The sequence below is a fragment of the Archocentrus centrarchus genome, chromosome 1, assembly GCF_007364275.1.
Source record: "Archocentrus centrarchus isolate MPI-CPG fArcCen1 chromosome 1, fArcCen1, whole genome shotgun sequence".
NCBI classification, from domain to species: Eukaryota; Metazoa; Chordata; class Actinopteri; order Cichliformes; family Cichlidae; genus Archocentrus; species Archocentrus centrarchus.
The window spans coordinates 5,514,608-5,536,036 of record NC_044346.1 but is presented as its reverse complement, the minus strand read 5'-3'; the positions used below and the strand labels follow the sequence as shown (position 1 = coordinate 5,536,036).

General features: G+C 40.7%; 3 protein-coding genes across 6 annotated transcripts in view; 2 read left to right on the top strand and 1 right to left on the bottom strand.

Moving 5' to 3' along the window:
• Positions 1-1,166: 1,166 nt before the first annotated feature.
• Positions 1,167-2,567, bottom strand: LOC115788146 (transcription factor IIIA-like). The gene has a single exon (XM_030741090.1). The coding sequence runs from the start codon at positions 2,549-2,551 to the stop codon at positions 1,409-1,411; it is 1,143 nt and encodes a 380-aa protein (XP_030596950.1). The 5' UTR covers positions 2,552-2,567; the 3' UTR covers positions 1,167-1,408.
• A 27-nt stretch (positions 2,568-2,594) lies between these two features.
• On the top strand, positions 2,595-12,224 carry yju2b (YJU2 splicing factor homolog B). Of its 4 annotated transcripts, none has more exons than XM_030741051.1 (10): positions 2,595-2,668; positions 7,153-7,203; positions 7,329-7,382; positions 7,474-7,556; positions 8,299-8,354; positions 8,464-8,524; positions 8,653-8,795; positions 9,082-9,254; positions 11,124-11,262; positions 11,433-12,224. In XM_030741051.1, exons 2-10 carry the CDS (start codon positions 7,201-7,203, stop codon positions 11,927-11,929), a joined length of 1,209 nt encoding a protein of 402 aa, XP_030596911.1. In that variant the 5' UTR covers positions 2,595-2,668; positions 7,153-7,200; the 3' UTR covers positions 11,930-12,224. The 4 variants fall into 4 exon arrangements, with proteins under 4 accessions (XP_030596911.1, XP_030596938.1, XP_030596929.1 ...); XM_030741078.1 differs by lacking the exon at positions 2,595-2,668 and adding an exon at positions 2,871-2,889; XM_030741069.1 differs by lacking the exon at positions 2,595-2,668 and adding an exon at positions 3,006-3,029.
• A 2,176-nt stretch (positions 12,225-14,400) lies between these two features.
• The window catches only part of LOC115780548 (complement C3-like), a 37,283-nt gene continuing 30,254 nt past the window's right edge, over positions 14,401-21,429 (top strand). Inside the window, exons 1-14 of the mRNA XM_030729805.1 lie at positions 14,401-14,503; positions 14,590-14,607; positions 15,160-15,198; positions 15,535-15,724; positions 16,335-16,500; positions 16,644-16,714; positions 16,968-17,059; positions 17,313-17,395; positions 17,517-17,604; positions 18,130-18,232; positions 19,774-19,888; positions 20,526-20,641; positions 20,747-20,890; positions 21,106-21,321. Coding sequence (XP_030585665.1) covers positions 14,424-14,503; positions 14,590-14,607; positions 15,160-15,198; positions 15,535-15,724; positions 16,335-16,500; positions 16,644-16,714; positions 16,968-17,059; positions 17,313-17,395; positions 17,517-17,604; positions 18,130-18,232; positions 19,774-19,888; positions 20,526-20,641; positions 20,747-20,890; positions 21,106-21,321 — 1,521 coding nt within the window. The 5' untranslated portion in view covers positions 14,401-14,423. The remainder of the gene's footprint in view (positions 14,504-14,589; positions 14,608-15,159; positions 15,199-15,534; positions 15,725-16,334; positions 16,501-16,643; positions 16,715-16,967; positions 17,060-17,312; positions 17,396-17,516; positions 17,605-18,129; positions 18,233-19,773; positions 19,889-20,525; positions 20,642-20,746; positions 20,891-21,105; positions 21,322-21,429) is intronic.

The window sequence follows — 21,429 nt, the reverse complement described above, 5'->3', positions numbered from 1 at the left end:
AAACAACTTCTCATCAGTCTTGCATCTTCTCTTTTCTGTAGACTAACATCCAGGCTGGCCAGCAAGATCTTCTTCATCTTCATCATCTTCAGGGCCTAAATTACTTTTTTGTGGAGCTTTAACATCTGACATCTTTGACTTTTAAATATATTTTTAGGCATGAGATACAGCTGTAAAGTTGGTTAATGTATCTTGCCACTGTACCATTAACTTTTCACACAGAAACAGCCTGAACTACACAGCACAGAAGTCGCATTATATGTAGAGAAGGTGAAAATAGCATCACTGTGAATCACGATGTTACTAAAAACATGAAAGGACAATCTAAATTTAGTTTAAAACCAATTAGTACTCTGTGAGGCCTTTCATTATTACATGCACCTATTTAAGACATTTTTAAGACTTCTATAATACCTGCAGGTGCCACAATTTAAGAAGTCTAACCTGAACATGGGAGTCACCTCTAAAGCAAAAGTGGGTCAGGTAGTGTACTGTGAAGGCAGATGTGTTTGCGTGCTTTTGATGGTATATTTTTTCCATGCCCACTGTCACAGTAAAATATAACTGATTCAGAACAGTCAGGATTCACAGAAAGCTGGTGACACACTATCAGTTTTTCACTGCCAAACTCTTTGAAGACTCTGATGCACACTAAAATAAGCAATAAGAAATCAATGAAATACCACTACTGTCACCACTGCAAACATGTGTTAGTGCTGCAGAGCACACTGCAGCTGAAAAGGATTTAAATACTTTACATTAACTCTTAAGTACTGGCTCGTCAAGGAAAAAATATTGTTCCACTTATTAGATATATTTTCACTATCGTGTAATCCAGAAATACGTACAAAATTTTATACTCATTAACTAGGAAGTTTGAGATGTTACTATATTTGTTACCTACATATCCTTCCTTATAAAATCCATTTTACATGAGTGAAATATCTGTTGGAGAAATCACCAAACTTTGCATTTTAATGACACTGGACACGATAAATTATGACCTCCTCATACAAATGACCATGTAAGAGCACTCAAACAATGAAATAAAAATACTCCCAAATACTCCCACAGGTTTTATTGAAATACTTTCATTCTGTAGTTATTTTTATATCACAAAATATATTTTCTGAAATACAAATCACAGATATATTTAATGGCTCTGTAACAAAAAAATTCTATAAATAAAGAGAAATCCTGCAGCTGATGTCACCCAGAGGACAAACACCAGGAGCAGGTTCCACTCCTGTGCTGATTCTTCATTCTCAATTCACTTTCAGAAAAACTACATAGTTTTGAACCACACTGTTCAACACCAAGACTCCCAACAACCATGTCCCAAGTAACATATGCTCTTCTAAAGTGCCTGCTGTCCACACAAAGCTGGTGTGCTCCCCTTCATTTGATTCTACACTGCTAAAGGTGTAGCCAGGGTGTTTGTAAGTCCATGCTTGTCCACAGCAGAGCTGCACAGCAAAGATGTGTCCTGCAGGAGGGACACCAGCTCAACTGGGCCAGGTTGGCCTTCTCTCTCTTGTGCAGACCCGCTGTGTGCTGCATGCTCCAGGTGCTTTTTGTAAACCACTTTCTTTGTTTCACAGTAACCGCTTAACCTGGAGGCAAGAGATCTTTTGGGTCTGGGCCTCTTCAGCTTCTTCCTCTGTGGGTCGTGGACGACACTGTGCCGCTGGAGGCTCTGGTTCATGGCAAACGTCTTTCCACAGCCAGCGTGGCTGCAGATGAAGGGTCGTCGCTCCTCGTGGAAGGAGCCGATGTGGCTCTGCAGATTGAAAGCAGTGGTGAAGGACCTGTCACAGCTGTCCCTGGGGCACTTGAGGACCACTCTCATTTCAGAGTGGATGTGCTGATGCTGCCGCAGAAACCAAGAGTCCCTGAACACTTTGCTGCACTGGTCACACTTCACGGTGACTCTGTGCTGCTCCTTTCTGTGCTTCAGGTACTCAGTCCAGGTCTTCCCCGTGAAAGTGCAGCTCTCCTCTTTGCAGGGGTACCCTCTGTGCACCTTCTCGTGACGCTTCAGTTTACTGGGGAAGCTAAATCCCATCTGGCAGCCCTCATAAGTACACTGATAAGGGGGCAGCTGAGTGTGCTGCTCGCACATGTGGGACTTCAGCTGTTTGTTCTTCTTGAACTCAAGCCAACAGCCCTCAAATCTGCAAACATACTTCCGCTGCTCCTGGCTGTGAATGCGGCCGATGTGTCTGGTCCGGTTTGCGTTGGTGGTGAAGGCCTCCTTGCAGCCATCTACGGTGCATTTGAAAGGCTTCTCTCCGCTATGGCTGAGCTCGTGCCTCACCAGGTGGGACTTACTGCAGAAAGCCTTAGAGCAGCCATCGCGCCCACAAGAATACGGCTTCACTCCCGTGTGTTTACACAGGTGAGCGTCCAGTTTCCACTGTTTGTTATAAGCAGCCGAGCACCCGGAAAACGAGCAGATGTAACGTTTGTGTGACTCCGCTTTAGTTTCCATTTCTGCCGCATTTACAGACAAATTATTTTCGCCTCGCTCAAACCACGTTTTCTCACTCATGCCGGTACTTCCCAGAGAGCGCTTCAACGTGACGCCACTTCCGGAGCCGGGAAGTTACGTCTTTATTACCCATCAGCCTTCTGATGTTGTTGTTGTGCAGCAGCAAGCAGCTGTAAAGTAAGTATCGTTTAGATTTGTATTCAGGAATAACCTCGGCTATAGGGTATGTGAAATTTGAATACAGTCTTTTAATTTGTAGGTGTACTTATGTCACGTGCCTCTCATACTTGCGAGTAGCGGGCGCTAAGATTACGCAGTAGGCTAGCTGTTGCTAATGCTACCTATCCTGGCTTTAGCCAGCTTGTGGTGGACAGAACGCTTTGTGATTTATTCTAACAGTTGAGTGTACACCGTAGTAGTGTATTGGGAATACTTCCAGTGTTCGTTGGCTCTTTAACAAACTAATTTAGATGTTATGCTCTTCACAATTGTCTTGGTACCCACCCGAAGGAGAGTTTAACTTTGAGCTTTACGTCTGGTGAGCGGTTTCTGGACTGTTTGTTCCAACGTGCTTTCGGGTGAAATCAGACCAATATCAGGGTTTCTTATGGCAGGCCGTTTTAGCATAAAATCCGTTTCCTCTAACTATCCGTAATTACATTTTAGATATCTAAAAATGCATTTTGACTGGACAAAACTACATTTTGACTATCCAGAATACATTTACATTCTGACTAGTAAGAATAATAATTCAAGATATCTTCAATTACATTTTGACGAGTCCAGATTCCTTTCAAGAAATCTCAAACGTAATTATGACTAGTCAAAATTACATTTTTAGATATCTGAATTATGAGATTGCGTGTAAGCCCCCTTATGCTGTACTGAGCTGTCCAAACAATTGCCTGTAGTGCAGATTTTCAGGTGGCTGCAACGGCGCTGGCTGTTCTGGACAAAATTGTAAGAAAATGCCACAATATAGAAAGAGCTCTTCAGTATGGGATATGAGGAGAACGTGAAAATCGTGTGCTTGAAGACTGCTTAAGAAATCTGCACAGAATCTCCGATTTTATGGCAGGCTATTTTAACAAAATGCCTTATAAACTTTCTGCCAAAGTGCTCCGTAAGTCGACGTTTTGACTCTAACGGAATACTAATTCAAGATATCAGTGATTCCATTCTGAATAGTCAGAATGTTAATTTAAGATATCTTAAATATAAAAGCCGTCTAATTCAAGATATCTGTAATTCATTTGGAGATGTCTTTAAAGGAATTTTGACTCTTCAAAATTACAGTTATAGAAATCTCTCTTTTAGTTTTGCCTAGTCATTATTTGTTTTCAAGATACCTAGAATTTAATTTGCACTAGCCAAAACTATATATCTCCTATCTAAAAATACATTTAAGATATCTTGAATTACTGTACCATTCAAGAGATCTCAACTCAATGGTAAATCTGACGTCATTTCTGCTAGTCAGAATGTAATTAGAAATATCTCAAATAGGTACTTTGTCTAGTCAAAATATAATTAGAGATATCAAAGTTTACTAATACGTCTAGTCATAAATCAATTTCAGGTATCTAGAATGAAGTGTGGTGAATCAGATTTTATGTTAACACAGCCTGCCATAGATTGCCAACTTTTAAGTATCAGTTGGAATGAGACGTTGGGAGAGTTAGGGCGTTCGTCTTTGTGGGGACGTGGCGTCCAGAGGTGCCAGTCTGTGTTCAAGAGGGAAGGCCAAAATCACACGTCATAATAACACATCAATGTTAGCGACCACCAAACAGGATAATCAGCAGGAGTGTGAGTTTAAAAAAAAAAAAATCCTGTTTTGTAAGTGGGGTTTCAGTTACTGTAGGGTAACCATAAAGTAGCAATTTCAAGCTGGGGAAAAACTTCAGTAATACCTCAACTAATGCATTAGTAGTCATCAAGCCAAATCTGCTCTCTGTCTTGCTCCTAAAACTCTAATAAGTTCTAATAATTTCTTAAACACTCAAATTTTCTGGTCTTTTAGTCATTAACGAACATATGTGCGCAGGTGATACACTGTAATCTTAATGTCGTTTCTTACCTGTAATGGGCTCGACACACGGGGAGCGACAAACGACAGCGACAAATGGGCCGCATCGCCACTGGGGTGAAACCGAACACACGGGAGGCGATAGCGACGGCAGCATTGTGAATCGCGCTCTCATGTCACTCATCTCCAAGAAATGTGATTGGTTAGACATTTTCAAAGCAGTCCGTGTCAGATTTTTATTGGAACTGACAGAAATCTTGCTGTTAAGTCTGCTCTACAAAAGAAAAAGACATCCTTGGGTTCATCCTATATTAGCACAAAAGTCCTCTCTATGCGTCTGTTTAACGTTGGTCTTGTGCCAACACGTTCGCATACGGCTGCCTTTTGTGTGTAAGTCGATAATCACTGTGTGAAGTGTCATATAACATAGGAAAGTCAAACACAGATAAAACGATGCTTTCCTTCGTGCTGAAAGTGGTTGCAGACTGCAACTTGTAGCATACTCTCCGCTCATTGGTCAGTCAATGAAACCCTCGCTGATTGGTTTAGTGCCACGCGACAGCGACAAAAGTAGAACATTTTTCAACTTTGTTGTGTCGCGTCGCCTGGTCGCGTGTGCACGTCTACGTGTACGAGCTCGAAATTTCACATGCACGAATGTCGCCGGTCGCTTAGCTGGAGGAGGGCAAGCGATTGTCGCCTCATCGCACAAGCTCCATAGGAAATGAATGGAGAGCGAGCGACGTCGCTCCCCGTGTGTCGAGCCCCTAAGACTGTACCTTTGACTGCTCCATTATATTGCAGATGGAATCATTTTGATTTGGCACAGGCTTTATGCCGAATGTCCTTCCTGACAACTATTTATCCGGGCTTTGGAGCAGCATTAGGAGTACGCTAGCTTGTGCCTCCCTGAGGTTGAGAATCAAACCAGGGATCTGTGTGCTGTCAATGGGGCGCAGGTGTACAAAAAAACTCATCTGTGAGCTACTCTTGCTTCTCTTCAGCAGAGAAGAGCAAAGTTATAACATACAACCATTCACATTACATAACGGAGCCACTTAGACCAGTAAAACTCCATAAATTTGAACCACCCATATAATAGTTACTATTTGAATTTATGCAGAAGAACTGAAAAAATGTCTTATTTAGTTAAATTTCATTAACTTAACTGTTATGGGCTCGACACACGGGGAGCGACAAACGACAGCGACAAATGGGCCGCATCGCCACTGGGGTGAAACCGAACACACGGGAGGCGATAGCGACGGCAGCATTGCGAATCGCGCTCTCATGTCACTCATCTCCAAGAAATGTGATTGGTTAGACATTTTCAAAGCAGTCCGTGTCAGACACGGCAATAAAGATGAGTCCGAAGATTTTATTGGAACTGGCAGAAATCTTAAGTCTCCTCTACAAAAGAAAAAGACAACCTTGGGTTCATCCTATGTTAGCACAAAAGTCCTCTCTATCCGTCTGTTTAACGTTGGTCTTGTGCCAACACGTTCCCATACGGCTGCCTTTTGTGTGTAAGTCGATAATCACTGTGTGAAGTGTCATATAACATAGGAAAGTCAAACAGATAAAACGATGCTTTCCTTCGTGCTCAAAGTGGTTGCAGACTGCAGCATGTAGCATACTCTCCGCTCATTGGTCAGTCAATGAAACCCTCACTGATTGGTTTAGTGCCACGCGACAGCGACAAAAGTAGAACATTTTTAAACTTTGTTGTGTCGCGTCGCCTGGTCGCGTGTGCACGTCTACGTGTACGAGCTCGAAATTTCACATGCACGAATGTCGCCGGTCGCTTAGCTGGAGGAGGGCAAGCGATTGTCGCTTCATCGCACAAGCTCCATAGGAAATGAATGGAGAGCGAGCGACAAACGACAGCGACGAATGGGTCGCATCGCCACTGGGGTGAAACCGAACACACGGGACGCGATAGCGACGGCAGCTTTGCGAATCGTGCTCTTACGTCACTCGTCTCCAAGAAATGTGATTGGTTATGAAACTGGAGGGATTTAGACATTTTCAAAGCAGTCCGTGTCAGACACGGCAATAAAGATGAGGAGTCTGAAGATTTTATTGGAACTGACAGAAATCTTGCTGTTAAGTCTCCTCTACAAAAGAAAAAGACAACCTCGCGTTCATCCTATATTAGCACAAAAGTCCTCTCTATCCGTCTGTTTAACGTTCTCATATGGCTGCCTTTTATGTTTAACTCGATAATCACTGCGTGAAGTGTCATATAATATAGGAAAGTCAAACACAGCTAAAACGATGCTTTCCTTCCTGCTGAAAGTGGTTGCAGACTGCAGTGTGTAGCATACTCTTCGCTCATTGGTCAGTCAATGAAACTCTTGCTGATTGGTTTAGTGCCACGCGACAGCGACAAAAGTAGAACATTTTCCAACTTTGTTGTGTCGCGTCGCCTGGTCGCGTGTGCACGTCTACGTGTACGAGCTCGAAATTTCACATGCACGAACGTCGCCGGTCGCTTAGCTGGAGGAGGGCAAGCGATTGTTGCCTCATCGCACAAGCTCCATAGGAAATGAATGGAGAGCGAGCGACGTCGCTCCCCGTGTGTCGAGCCCCTTACAGTGTGGTGTTAATGATGTTCCTTCTTTTTTGTCAGGTGAAAAGGGAGTGAATCCACCACTGGTGTGGCGTTCCAGGTGTCACCATGGTAAGTCCTAAAGAGTATAATTCACCTGTGTCTCCTGCGATACACACAGTCACATGAATATATATGTGGGAATACTCTGTTTGTACTCTTTATTAACAGAGTGTCCTGCACTATTTTCTTGACAGGGTGAGAGAAAAGGAACAAACAAATACTATCCTCCAGATTTTGATCCAGCCAAGGTATGTTCACTCACACAAACCATTGTGTGTGTCGCTTATTTTATTTTTACTTTTTTGTATGACATGAATTTTAATCATTCTTTGTCTTTAGCATGGATCCCTCAATGGCTACCATAAAACCCACGCCCTGCGGGAGAGGGCCCGGAAACTGTCCCAGGGCATCCTCATTATCAGGTTAGTGCACACCTGTAGAGCAGTAATGAACTGAGAATGGCTGGAGATTGGAGATGGGAAAAGATTACTTTCCCAGTTCATGTATTTACATGTTTGTGTGAGCTATCATTACCAAAAATATTTGTACATGCAAATGAGAGATGCCACAGTGCAGCTGTGTCTGCATGAAAAATATTCTATTACCACCAAATTTATTCTTAAGCACATATTATAAAAATAAGAAAAATGATGCATGTGTGTTACAGTTATTGTAGTTTTGTATTTGTTCATTGTTTTTATATTTATTTTGTTTGGCTTCTTCTCCAGCTTTAGTTTTTGCTGTTTAAAAATCTTATAGGTTTAGTTTAGTTTCAGTGTTTTTAATTATCATAAAATTATTATTAAAAAGGTGGTAATTATACATTTAAAAAGTTCAGAAAAGGTTTACAATATAGATGCAAGATTTTGTGTAGGCAGTTGAATGTCAGTCATGTCCACAGTCTGCTGCTGTTAAAAATATCAAATAAAATCTCTTCATCTCTGCTGTGTTACATTTGTTCAAATTAACAGAGGTTAAAAATGAAGCCAAGAGCTTCACATTTTTATCGTATATTAGTTTATCATACTATCATGCCCCTTTACTTTTAATGACATAAAAGATGAATTAGCATGGAAGAAAACCTGGACTCTTTATGTTAATGTGTGTTTTTCTTTGAAACTCAGCCAAACTGTATGTTTTAATTGTCTATTTTTGTCCATCAAGGTTTGAGATGCCTTACAACATCTGGTGTGATGGCTGTAAAAACCACATTGGCATGGGTAAGTTTGGAGAAAAGAAAAATAAAATTATATATGCCAACTCGATATTTTTCTTTTCATTTTTTCATTTCCATAACACTGATGATTTTGTTTTTTGTTTTTTAAATAGGGGTTCGGTACAATGCTGAGAAGAAGAAAGTGGGGAACTACTACACCACACCAATTTACAGGTAAACAGGAGGAAATGAGAAATCAGAACTATAAACATGTGCATGCTGCACTCTACAGCATCTCACTAAATAGTGCAAAAATTCATCTTGAAGCCGTCCTCAAGTTAAACTCTCACTTCCTTCACCAGGTTTAGGATGAAGTGCCACCTCTGTGTCAATTACATTGAGATGCAGACAGACCCAGCCACTTGTGATTATGTTATAGTAAGCGGAGCTCGCAGGAAGGAGGAGCGCTGGGACATGGCTGAAAATGAGCAGATCCTTACCACAGGTAAAACACCTCCTGTTATTATTAAAAAAAAAAAAAATGTTTACTTAGTGTACTTAGCTGCACGGTGCTTCAGGATGGTTAAAATCATGCACAAAATGTGCATCGCACTGATATAAGTGTTCTTCTATATTGCACAGTATCACAGGCAACCCATATCACACCAAAAGATATCTTTATGTCCACTTATGGTTGTTTGAATATTTGATGTAATCTAATATCATTTTTACCAGGGGATTGTCTTTTGCTACTTGCTACAGTGTAACCTTTCTTCTTCCTCTTTGAACAGAGCGCACAGAGAAGGAGAAGCTGGAGACGGATGCCATGTACAAACTGGACCACGGCGGGAAAGACAAGGAGAAGCTAAAAAAGGCTCTGCCGTCTCTGTCGGAGATCCAGGACTACCAGTCCACCTGGAAGGATGACTTCCAGCTCAACAGCACCCTCCGTAGGAAATTCAGAGTAAGATGTTGATGTCCTGCCTTGGCCATTGCAGTATTGCTACTTTTCTTATTTACATGTGCACATTTTTTCAATCAGAAGTTACTTTTTCAAAATGGTTGAAAACCTAAAATCAAGGCTGGTTGAAGTGACACGCTTTGGTTGCAGAAAAACGCGGACATGGTACAAAAAGAATTACTATAATAAATTATAGTATTCTTTTTGTAATAAATAATTCGAAGAATAGTTTCAGTCATTACACGTTGCAAAAGAAAAGTTAGAAAATACATCACAAGCCAGTAAAATTTTAGTGTGTGTATGTGTGTGTGTGTGTGTGTGTGTGTTTGTGTGTGTGAGAGAGAGAGAGAGAGAGAGTCATATAGTATGGCATATTTCAAACGAAAGATACATCTTGCTGCACGTTTCATACATTTTTTTTTTTTGTTTGTTTGTGTTAAAAAAAGTTTTTTTCATTTATGCTATTCATGTGTCCACGAACTGTATGACCTGAAACACACACATTGAGACCTTCATTAAGCTTTTATCCTGCTGTCATTCTGCACCACTGAACAAGGTTTTAAAAAAAAAATCACTCAAACTCAGAAATACTCAGAAAGCAGTATTTTCTGTGGTCCTATTATTTAGTCTCTGGTGCTAGGCTAACTGCCATTAGTGAAAATAAAATAAATATGCAGATTCTTCAGGGTTCTCTACCATGGCCTCTTATTCCTTCATTTACATGTGTTTATGTTCTTTTTTTCTCTGTGACCTTAGTCACAGCCCAAAGACCTGTTAGCGATCCCCCGGCAGCCTCTGGTTTATAATGAAAAATGTGCATTTCCTGGCCAGGGTTGCTCGAGACTGCTGGCTATCACTGTGAAATTGGTTGTAAAGAAGGTGCTGCATTAAAACCGCCTTGTGATTCCTTTAGTTGGTAGCAGATTCCTGCCGTTACCTGTAAATTGTATGGAAAATAGTGGCTTGACTGCAAACACTCACAAACTACAAAGCAGAGGTGAAACTTGGAAAAATGGGGTGACACAAACTGGAAATGGAAACATTCATCTTCGAAACAAAAGTTGTCTTAGGGCACACGTTTTACTATGACGCCAGATGGTCTCTGTTTCCAGTTTGTGTGACACTGAAACCAGACTAGCAACAGCAGTCAGACTCCAGCAACCACTCGCTACTGGTTGGGGAGTTCTCATTCTTCCATTTGTGACCAGTTGCCGTCTCTAGGCTTGTGTGACTGGGATTTTAGCAACACAGACGTGTAAGACTGCAGAGTTCATCGTATTTTATTCCTGAGCGTGATTTTTGCCTTCTCACAATTAAGTGAACATGATTGACTGATACTGAAAATGCTCTGCTAGTAGAACGCAAAGCAAAAGTAAATCACGCACTTCCTAAATCACCGCCTGATGACATGTCTGCATGTACGGATCACAGCTGCTGCTACCTGCACCACGCAGCATGAAGTTTCCCAAATGTGTTTGGCAGCAGCAAAATATTGCAGATAATAGATGGAAATTTAAATGTCTGGCACAGCAGAAAGTGAAGCAGATCATCGTTCAGTAATCCTGATAAATAATCACAATCTTAATATTGATCAAAATAATCATTTTGGCTATGACAGCGCAGCCCTTCAGAGGTGGCAAGTTATTGAAGGACAAGGACGGACTGATGAGTGAAGAGCCAGGTCAGGCAACTTCATTGCAGCCACACTCTGTATTTCAGGTGTTAATATTTGTGAGTTTACAATGTGGCTATTCATGTGAGCTTCACCGTTGTTTGGTGTGAATGTAACTTGTCCCGTGCATTCTAAGATATATGTAGTTCCTGTCTGCCTTTCTCATGCTACTACAAACATCTGTATTATTGATTGTTTAGGAAGAGAAGAAAGTTCTGGCTGAGCAGGAGGAGAAGGACAATGCAGTAAGGATGAGAACCAACTTATCCATCCCACTGTTGCCAGAGAAGGAGGAGGACAAGAAACTAGCAGCACTACTCACCTACCAGACACCTGACTGTAAGCAACATATTTTATCACAAGTGCACAGATTTAAAAACCATGTTATAAGTTATTCACTGTTAACCTCTGAAAATGTACCCATATGTAAAAGGTGAAAAGTCTGAAATCTTGCAGAAGGGCTAATTTAACAATTTCTTCCTCGTTTTTCTCCTTTCATCCCCAATCAGCATATGAAAACAAACAGCAGAGCAAAAGGAAAGAGATTGCCTCTCGTTCCTGGTTTAACTCCACTTCATCACCAGCAGGAGGTGCTGCAGGCAGCCTGCTCCATAAGCTTGGTCTCCAGGGGAAAGAAGTAGCTGTGGCCAAAGCCCTGGGTTCCCCACAGAGTCCTTTAATCCGGAAACGCACATCAGGATCTGGACTCAAAACTGAACAGTGTGCCACCGTCACCCGCAGAAAGTCGCACCCTGATGTCTGCACAAGTGACGGGGACATTTTGTTGGCCACACCCACAGTGGAAACCCCATGTATAGTATCAGAACAAATGGGTCAGAACGAGACAAATGGTGGTTTCAAGGAAGTGGATGTCAGATACACAGAGGAAGCAGACAAAGGACTGACAAATGACTCTGGAAAGGTGGAGGATCAGGGAAAACGCTCAGGAGGAGTCACATCTCTGGTGGCCGACTACAGTGACTCAGATTCAGAGTCTGGGCACTGAGACTGAATCATAAATGGGACAGTTTGTGTTTTCAGTGAGCGGTCATGATAAAATGGGAGAATAAACTGTAGATATTTGTCACAGCTTCTTGTCACCTGCTGAATTAATAGTGCTGCACTCATTGGTAAGATGTGTGTGGCCTGCAGATTTCAGTGTGAATGTATTTAAAAATGTTTTCTATCTGAACCTGACCCAACTTAAGATATTTGGTTATTTAACTTCCCTGTCTCTGATGCCCAAACATATGACCTGTTAATGAAATTACCTTGTAAAATTAAATGTAAACTGCTTTAAATAGTAGTGTTGGATTTTTTATTTTTTATTTTGTTTGTTGCGTTTTAGTTCAGTACGTTGGCTCAAAGTGTTGCAACTATCCATTCACATCAGGGTTTTAACAGGGTTTGGGTCATACCATTTTTTTTTTTGCCTAAAGATGATGAATAAGACATACCAGGAGAAAATATATTCTAAAAAATATTCTTTTTACCACAGACCTGAGGGGTACACGACAAAGGAAGTTTAACCCAGGCTTTCTTTGCCTTAGCTGGCTCAACAAAACCTAAAACCCCAGTTGGAGATAATGACTATCTCTAAGCCGGGCTTTCTGATTTAGGCTCTGTATGTATTCACATAAAAAGGGTCGTTTTATGTGTCGTAAGACTGTTCACACAAAATTATCCCTTTGAGTCCCGCCTTCTCCAATCAGTGACGTTATCAGATGATAAAACGATGGTTACACATCTGAAAGAACATAAAAAAATGCAGCACTGTTGCAGATAAGACAGCAAATTAGTTAATTCCAGTAGTGTAAAGGAGGCTTAGCACCAGAATAACACCAAGGATTAAAAAGGATATTTCTTCATTATCAAATGAGTAGGTTACATAGCAATGCACAGTTTGTGGAGCTGCAACTTAGTTGGGCTCCATTTGCGATGTTAGTAAGGTACGGTTTAATAATTTAAACATATAAAACATACTTCTATAGCAGATAAGCTATAGTGCACTTAAAAAATACTGTGAAAAAGAATCAGATTCTTCCAAAAGCACATTTGTGAAGTCAGACACTGATGTTGGACGAAAAGGTCTGGCTCTCAGTCTCCGCTCTAATTCATCTCAAAGGTGTTCTCTCAGGTTGAGGTCAGGACTCAGTGCAGGCCAGTCAAGTTCTTCCACACCAAACTCACTCATCCATGTCTTTATGGACCTGCTTTGTGCACTGGTATGCTGTCATGTTGTAGTGCTCTAGAGTCCAGTGGCTTTACACCCCTGCATCTGATCCTTGCATTGTTCTTGGTGATGTAAGGCTTAGATGCAGCTGCTCAGCCATGGAAACTCATTCCATGAAGCTCTCTACGCACTGTTCTAATCTGAAGGCCACGTGAACTTTGGAGGTCTGTAGTGACTGACTCTGCAGAAAGTTGGTGACCTCTACACACTATGCCCCTCAGCATCCACCGACCTCGCTCTGTGATTTTACGTGGTCTACCACTTCATAGCTGAGTTGCTGTTCCTTCCACTTTGTTATAATACCACTAACAGTTGACTGTGGAATTTCACGACTGGATTTCTTGCACAAGTGGCATCCTATCATGGTAACATGCTAGAATTCACTGAGAGTGAGCCATTCTTTAATGTTTGTAGGAGCATTCTGCATGACTGGAACACCTGAATTCAATGATTCAATGATTGGATGGGTGAGCGAATACTTTTGGCAATATAGTCCAAGTTACCATGGTGATTTAGTCAGGTAAAAAGAGTGCCACTTACTTGACACAGAAAACTGAGTTTGATGCAGCTGCATTAATCTGGCTCGTAGCGCACGGCTCTGATCACCGGATTAGGACTGGACAATAAACAAAAAATAAACTCCATTAATTTGGTGCGTTTGCAGAACATTTGTTACCAGAGTAGCACTGAACTGCAAGACAATAGTGCAGGTGTTTGTATTGTGTTTTCATAATTCACTCCTAATCAAGAGAGTTTGAACTACTACAGGAACTATTTCTCACAGTGCAATTTACACATCGGTTTGCTTCTTATCTTCACAAAGCTTAAAAACATACAGTTTCCAGTCTTGGGGGTGCCATTAATTTTTTAACTTTTCTAGGTGGAAGCACCTCAAGTCCCTAGTGTAATGGCATTAGACAATCATTATCAGGCACTTGTGTCAGCATAAATGCCAGTGTGATTTTGAAATGTAACTATGCCAGCTTAGTGAAATGTTATTTTGGATAGTTTAGGATAAACACAACTGAAAGAACAGTTACAAAGTATTTTTCTTTAAAAATTATTCAACTCTGTGGGGATAAAGGTGGATTAAAATGACTTAAAACAAACTAACAAACAAAAAGCAAGCTATGTTAATGGTGATCCTTTGCCCTGATTAAGGCCTCCCCATGCTTCTAGGCCAAACAAGCCCATAGTTTGTTTTATTGATCTGCTGTTAGCAGATCTGCTGGGAGCCATAGTCCACTCAAACTCCAAGACTGTCAGGATGGTTCAGTTGAAGCTACACAACATTTTATTTCTTGTGTTTCTTTGCAATGCAAATGGACAGTATGACAATTGGAGAAGGTAAGAGGCTTTACTTCAGTTCCTGCAGATTGCTGATCGCTACATCTTTGAGGTTTTGTTTAATAATCGAGCTGTGTTCTTTACAGACATCCATGGCGTAACAGGTATGTGTGTGTGTGTTTGCACAAAGATGTGAGCATAGGATGTCTGTGCATAAAAATTATACAGTATATAAACAAGTTTAAGCCTTTGGCAGTTTCTGTTTTTATTTCTGAATCTTTTTCCTAGATTTGTACCAATTGCCCGATACTGGGATCTTCATGATGAGTAAATAAGCTGTGCAGGATTTGGCCTAACAGAAAGCAAAATATGCATCAACTAAAAAAGAAATAAATGAATTTACTGATTTTTAAAAAATGTATTTTTACATATTACATATATGTTTTTATACTGTAGAGCTTTAGATATGTACTTCACAGTCCTTAAAAATATTCTCATCATTTTGGACGGCTTTCTCTGCTGTAGTGATTAAGATTTGGGTTTTTTTACGTCAGTTATGAAAATATTTTTTTTAACAGCAGCTTCCACATAAAGCATCTCATCTCCCCTTCTGTGTTGAAGTTTTCATGTTCAATATAATATACATGTTATATCCCAGTATCATTTAGCAGTACTATGCCATGATTGTAATTAATACTTTTCCTCTTCATTAACAGCTTAGCCAGACCACAGAACAGAATTGATTCTTCACCAAGGTACAGTAGCTCAATGGCTCTTAATGGCCTCTTAATTCATCAGTCAAACAAATAGTTTTTAGGATTTGTGTGTTTTTTAATTAATATCCTTTATTTAACTCTATTACCTTCTGTGGAAAATTAATGGCACCAGTGTATGTCACAATAAAAAAAAATGCCATTTGTGCTACAACATAAAATGTGGGAGTATTATTACTATGTTACTAGAGTAGCATAGTAAAATAATACACAGTAGTACTACTGAAGTAGCTGTGATAAGAGAGCTGAGTGACTGGTGACAGTCGTGTTAGTGAAATACAAAAAAGTTCTTCCTCTGCCTCATGTGTTCTCCTTCAGGTTCATTCTGCTGGCTCCAGATCTGCTGAGGACAGACAGCCAGGAGAACATCTACTTACAGGCTGATCGTGTGTCTGACCCCATCACCGTCTCCATCTTGATCCAGGACTCCACCGAGGCCACCACATTTTTACAGGAGTCTGTCACACTGAACCAGGCAAATGGATTCAACATCCTCCATCCCATACAGGTGACTCGGCAAGGCCAAATTTGAGGTTACTAGATCCAGTTCAAACAATGGGTATGTGCACAAGTACCACTGGTCTGGAAGTACTAACCTATATCTGAGAAAAGTGTGACCTATTATAACACGATGCTCTCTTAATAGCTTCAGTCATGTATCAAAGAGCCAATGAGCCTATGTGATGGAAAGGTGTCATCACCTATTCATTCGTCCCTCCATGAATTCACAAGAATTGATATTCCAGCTAGAGTCAAAGGAGAAATGAGGAATTAAGCCTGTTTGATTAATTTGTCCTGGTTGTCCCGGATATGAATGTTTCCAAACCTCCTCGACTTCTCAGTGGATTTTAAATCTCATTAATTTGTGCCGATCAGTGCCAACATCATTTTCTTTCTTTACTTCACACATTGCAATAACCTGTGAACTGTGATGTAACCCAAACTATCATTAAACTGAAAGCAATGCTGTGGCAAAGTAAAGGGAAGAAATGAGTCATTTCTAAAAAACTGTTGTGCAAGGTTTGTGTATTTAAACTTAAAAAAACCAACAAGACCAACAACTGAGAGTAGCTTTTAAGGTTAACTGTCTTCTGTGTCACAATCACATCTTATCACAGCTTTCCTCTGATCTGCTGAATCGCGAAGAAAAGAGGAATCAATTTGTGAATCTGAAAGTGACCTTCGGGGGTTTCCACGTCGAGAGAAGACTACTGATGGTAACCTTTCACTCTGGGTACATCTTCATCCAGACGGACAAACCCATCTACAATCCAGGAGATACCAGTGAGAAAACTTAATAGATAACTAGAAAAGAAAGATACGACTAATTAAAACAACTATAGTATTCAGGCTATATCTGCAGGTCATGATATTTTTCAGCTGACTTATAAGAAATGAAAGCTTTCGTTCCCTCTCACCCTCTCCAGTTCGATTTCGAGCCTTTGTGTCTTCTCCAGCCTTTAAGGCCTTTGAGCGCACCATCACAATAGACATTGAGGTGAACAAATCATTGATTGTAAATATGAAATCTTTCTGTGAATCATATGGTTTGTGCCAAAAGATGTTGCTAAGACAAAAACAATGCATGTAACAGAAAGCGGGGGATCTTATTGTAGCTAAATAATGGTCTGAGAAGAGGTCATTATAATCTTTGTAGTATTTGTAAAAACTATTGATCATGGGTTCCGGCAGTATTTTGGTGATATCCCTTTCATTTAGGGATGGATGATGGTTTGGTTTGTGTGCTGCAGAATCCAGATGGCGTGGTGGTTAAACAGGTCTCCAGGACCAGAGCTGTTAACGGCGTATTATCAGAAACGTTTCCACTCTCTGAATATGTCAAGTAAGTAACTCGTTTGGTAGATGTTTCAGCATATAACAAGCTTAACACAACTATAACAGCCCCAAGAGATTTTTGTCATGCTTTTAGTCATCTTATCATAAAATGTTTGATGTTGATCTTGAAGACTTTTCACATTTCAGGTAAGATATATACCTGTGTGCACATGAGATAGCCTTTACATTGTTGTGGAATGAACAGCATGCTCAGTGTTGAGCAGCATTTATGCACTTGTCCTAATCTGAGTATCTTGCAGTGAAGGAACGTGGATTGTTACAGCAAAATTTGACCACTGGGAGCAAAACACTTTCACTTCTCAGTTCCAGGTGAAGAAATATGGTGGGTGAAATTATTGTGTTAATCATATTAACAGTACTTTTCTCTTTGTTTGCTGAATTACTGTTCTTTATGTTTTCTGAATATCACATTTTGGACCAACTCTCTAACGTTTGTGTTTCAGAGCTTCCTGCCTTCAACGTTACCTTAACACCCAAGAAGTCCTTCCTTAGCCTGGAAGACAGTGAGCTGGAAGTAGAGATCTCAGCCAGGTGTGTTTATTGCACTTACATGTACCAACAAACACTCTTTTTTTTTTCCCCAACAGCTTTTGGCCATAATCGATCTCTAAGTAAATCCCATCCTGTCTGTGCTACTGAAATGTTATTTCCTTGATGGTTAATTTAAGGTCCTGCTAATCTTGTGCTAAGTTTAGTCTAAACATGATTCTAACCCATCCTTAGATATTATGCCCTACCCTGCAAACAGACTCTTCAAAAAATCAAGAATCTCAAAATGCAGCTGTAATGACATCAGAATCCTCATCTCAGTCCTTAAGAACGTTCAAGCTCATAGTTTCTGGACTCGGCATTTTGAAACATCAACACTGCTTCTCCCATAATGGCTTCATTTTTGGAAGTTATGTCCATGTTTTCTACTGTCTGGGCTCCAAGCGGTCATTAGAGGAACTGCATTTTCCCTGTTGGCTGCATTTGGCTTGGGAACTATTAGTGGGCCTTTTGAAGTAAATGAAATCCACAGGTTGATGCCTAACTGTTTTGGGGACTGTGTTTCAGTTATCTGTATGGACAGCCTGTCCAGGGGACAGCCTATGTTGTGTTTGGAGTCAAGATCAACAAAGAGATGAGGAGATTACCTTCGGTGAAGGAGGTGTCCAATGTAAGTTCACCCTAACATTTTTAAATTGCTACAGCTGTAGATTTAGTTTTCTGTATTTTGGAACTATGTTGTAATATTTGTAATGTTTGTGTGCTTCCTTTTACTGTTGTATGTTTTTTGTTTAGTACTGGTGTTGGGATATTTTTGCAGTGCAGGAAAATACATCTCGGTAATTTATATGTCTGTTTAGTAAAGCTACTGCTGCTAATACAACCAGTAAAGTGTATGTATAGGCCTTAGTCACACAGGCCTACAGCATTACATCTGGCAACCACTGGTTGTCAGCGTCACAGTTGGGGCTGTGTGGGACAAATCTCAACCAAGGCAAAAACAAAGCCTGGGAGAAGGAAAAAGCAAAAATACTAAACCAGAGAACACACAGCTAAGAGGGGACCAATGAGGGCAACAAGGACGACACCACAACAATGAACAGAGGAAAACTGAGGGCTTAAATACACACAAGGTAATTAGGGCACGTGAAAACAACAGGGAACAACAGGTGAACCAAATGAACCCAATGACATAGGGGAAGCAAAACTAAACACAAAGCACAGGGAACACGAGACTGTCAAAATAAAACAGGAAGTGACTCAAGGGAACAGAGACGCAGACCTGACACTAAACACTGGGAAACACAAGAAACTAAAAAATCAAACAGACAAATGAAGCCAAAACAAAAACACATAGGGTCACATGGACCCCGGACCATGACAGTCAGGGTAAAATGTGTGTTCCCCAGCCAGTTGCGAGTGATTGCTGGCAGTTAATGTGAAATCAGTTGCTAAAGCCCCGGTCACACAGGCCTAGACACCAGTCAGTGATCCCCTTGTAATTACTGGTCACTATTGCACGAGTGACTGGCAAGTGGTTGTTCGAGGTTGCTGGCAGTCATGAGAAATGCACCAAAAAACCTCCTTGTGAGTGCTTTGGTTGCTAGCAGGTTTCATGGAAAAACTCGAAAACTACTCAAGAAGCAGCAGTGAAACTCTGAAGAGTGCAATGCAAACTGGGAGGCACAGCTTTTACTTTGGAGATGAATGTTCTCTGTTTTTGGTTTGTGTTGCACTTTTTCAAGTTTCACTACACCTCAAATGGCACGTCAGGGGGCGCAGACTGGTTCCTAGGCCTGTGCGACTGAGACCTTACTGCTTATTCTATGGATTGCATGCCTTAAGTCATGTTGCTCTATATGGAAAATTGTTACAAGTAGTTTTAAATAGGAAGTTAATGAGAGCCATGAGACTCAAACATACAGTGCAGCTGCAGCCAGAGAGCTAAAATAAGAACTTAGAAGTATTTAAAAAGTTTAAAACAGCTTAAGTAACTATTACAGTTTTACATTTTTTTTAGTTAAAGAAAAAATGTTATTACTTTGTGTATAGTAATTAGCTTGCTCACATAGCACCGTTGTATCACAGCCTTCAAAAAGCAGGGTGTCTATGAAGGAGGTCCTTGAGCCAAGAGTTGTAATTGTAAGTATTGGGTAGGCCAAATGGCCTTTATACCTTAAAAGTAATTTGTAATAACTTCTCGTCCTTCAGCTCGATGGAGGAATTGTTAAACTGAGTATGGAAGAGATCAGAAGCGCTTACCCCAACACTAGAGATTTGGTCGGCAACTCTGTGTACGTCAAGGCGTCTGTGCTCACCAAGACAGGTAAGTATGTAGTGTGACCCACTACAGGATCAGCTGAAATACAACAACAAATGTCTAAAAATAAAGATAATAACCTGAAAATTTTTACAATTTGGCTAAATATAAACTGTGCTGTGAATGACCAGATTTCATTTTTGTGCTTTCTCAAGAAACGAACTCAGAATTTTGACCATACTGTAAAGCGGGCTGTGTAATGTCATGTTGCTTCATGTTCTCACATCAGTTGATGATCAGCTTGTTGTGCCGTTTTCATTCTTATATGACCAAACTCTCCAGTGTGTTGTAAGAAGCCATGATTGCCAGGGACAAAAGTGAAACTGACCTTTCTGTGAAACTGATGCAACCTGAGCTCTGATTTGTATCAACGTGCCCTTTAGCACTCCAGATAAGCTAAAGCAGTCAAAAACTTTGCTGCAGTAGAACTGACAGTTAAGCAATATTGATTGAATATGAACCGCAACTGGCCGCAGCTTTATTGCAACTCCTGGCACACGACACAGAAAATTTGAATTCAGACTCCTTTCTCCAAGGAGCTTTTGACTCTGTGTTCATGACATTAATTAGGTCAGTGGTTATTGTTTCTTGTTTGTGTTGTTTCTGATTTCTTGTCGTTTGATGAGAGCATTTACCACAACAGGAAGCGATCTGGTTGAGGCTGAAAAAACTGGGATTAAAATCGTGGAATCTCCCTACGTCTTATTGTTCCAAAACACGCCAAAGTACTTCAAGCCAGGCCTTCCCTTTGACTTCACAGTAAGAGTCATTCTCTGTGTTTTCATTCTGTTTGAATTTATTGTTTAAGTTTAAATAAAAATGGTAGTGAGTGAGCATCCGAAAACATGGAGAAATCTTTTCCAGATCCAGGTGAGCCACCACGATGGCTCCCCAGCCCATAACGTGCGAGTTAAGCTGAACTTGCTGGACGCACCGTTGCATGTGACCTCTGGGAACGTCAGAGCCAGCATCAACATGCCGAGCGATATTCGCCCACAAACTATCACCGTTAGTATTACTGCTCTACATAACTGATTCTACATGTGCGTGCAATCATCTTTTTTTTTTGTAAGGTGTGGAAGGTTAATAGATTAGTTAGGAACATTTCTAGCTATTGGTATTAGTCTCGGCTTAATACTTTTACATTCTGTACTCGTGGTAATTGGATAAGAAGACATAAAAAACTAAGCCCCAGTGGGTTTTTGTTTGTTTTTATTTTACAGGCTGAAACCATGCAGGATGGCCTGAGACCAGAGCAGCAGGCCAGGCAAGAGATCACTGTTCAGCCCTACACCCCCCAAAACCGGCACCAACAAAACTACCTGCATATCTCCACAGGATCCAGCACAGTGTCTTTAGGACAAACGATTTTTGTGACGTTCACAGTCATCCCTCAAAACGGGCCACACAGAGAATCCATCAAACACATCACCTACCTGGTGAGATGACATAGATCATGTTCCAGTACACCTGAACATAAAAGAGAATGCAGGACAATCAGCTAAATCAACTGAATATTGAATATTAACCCCTGACTTTCTCTCCAA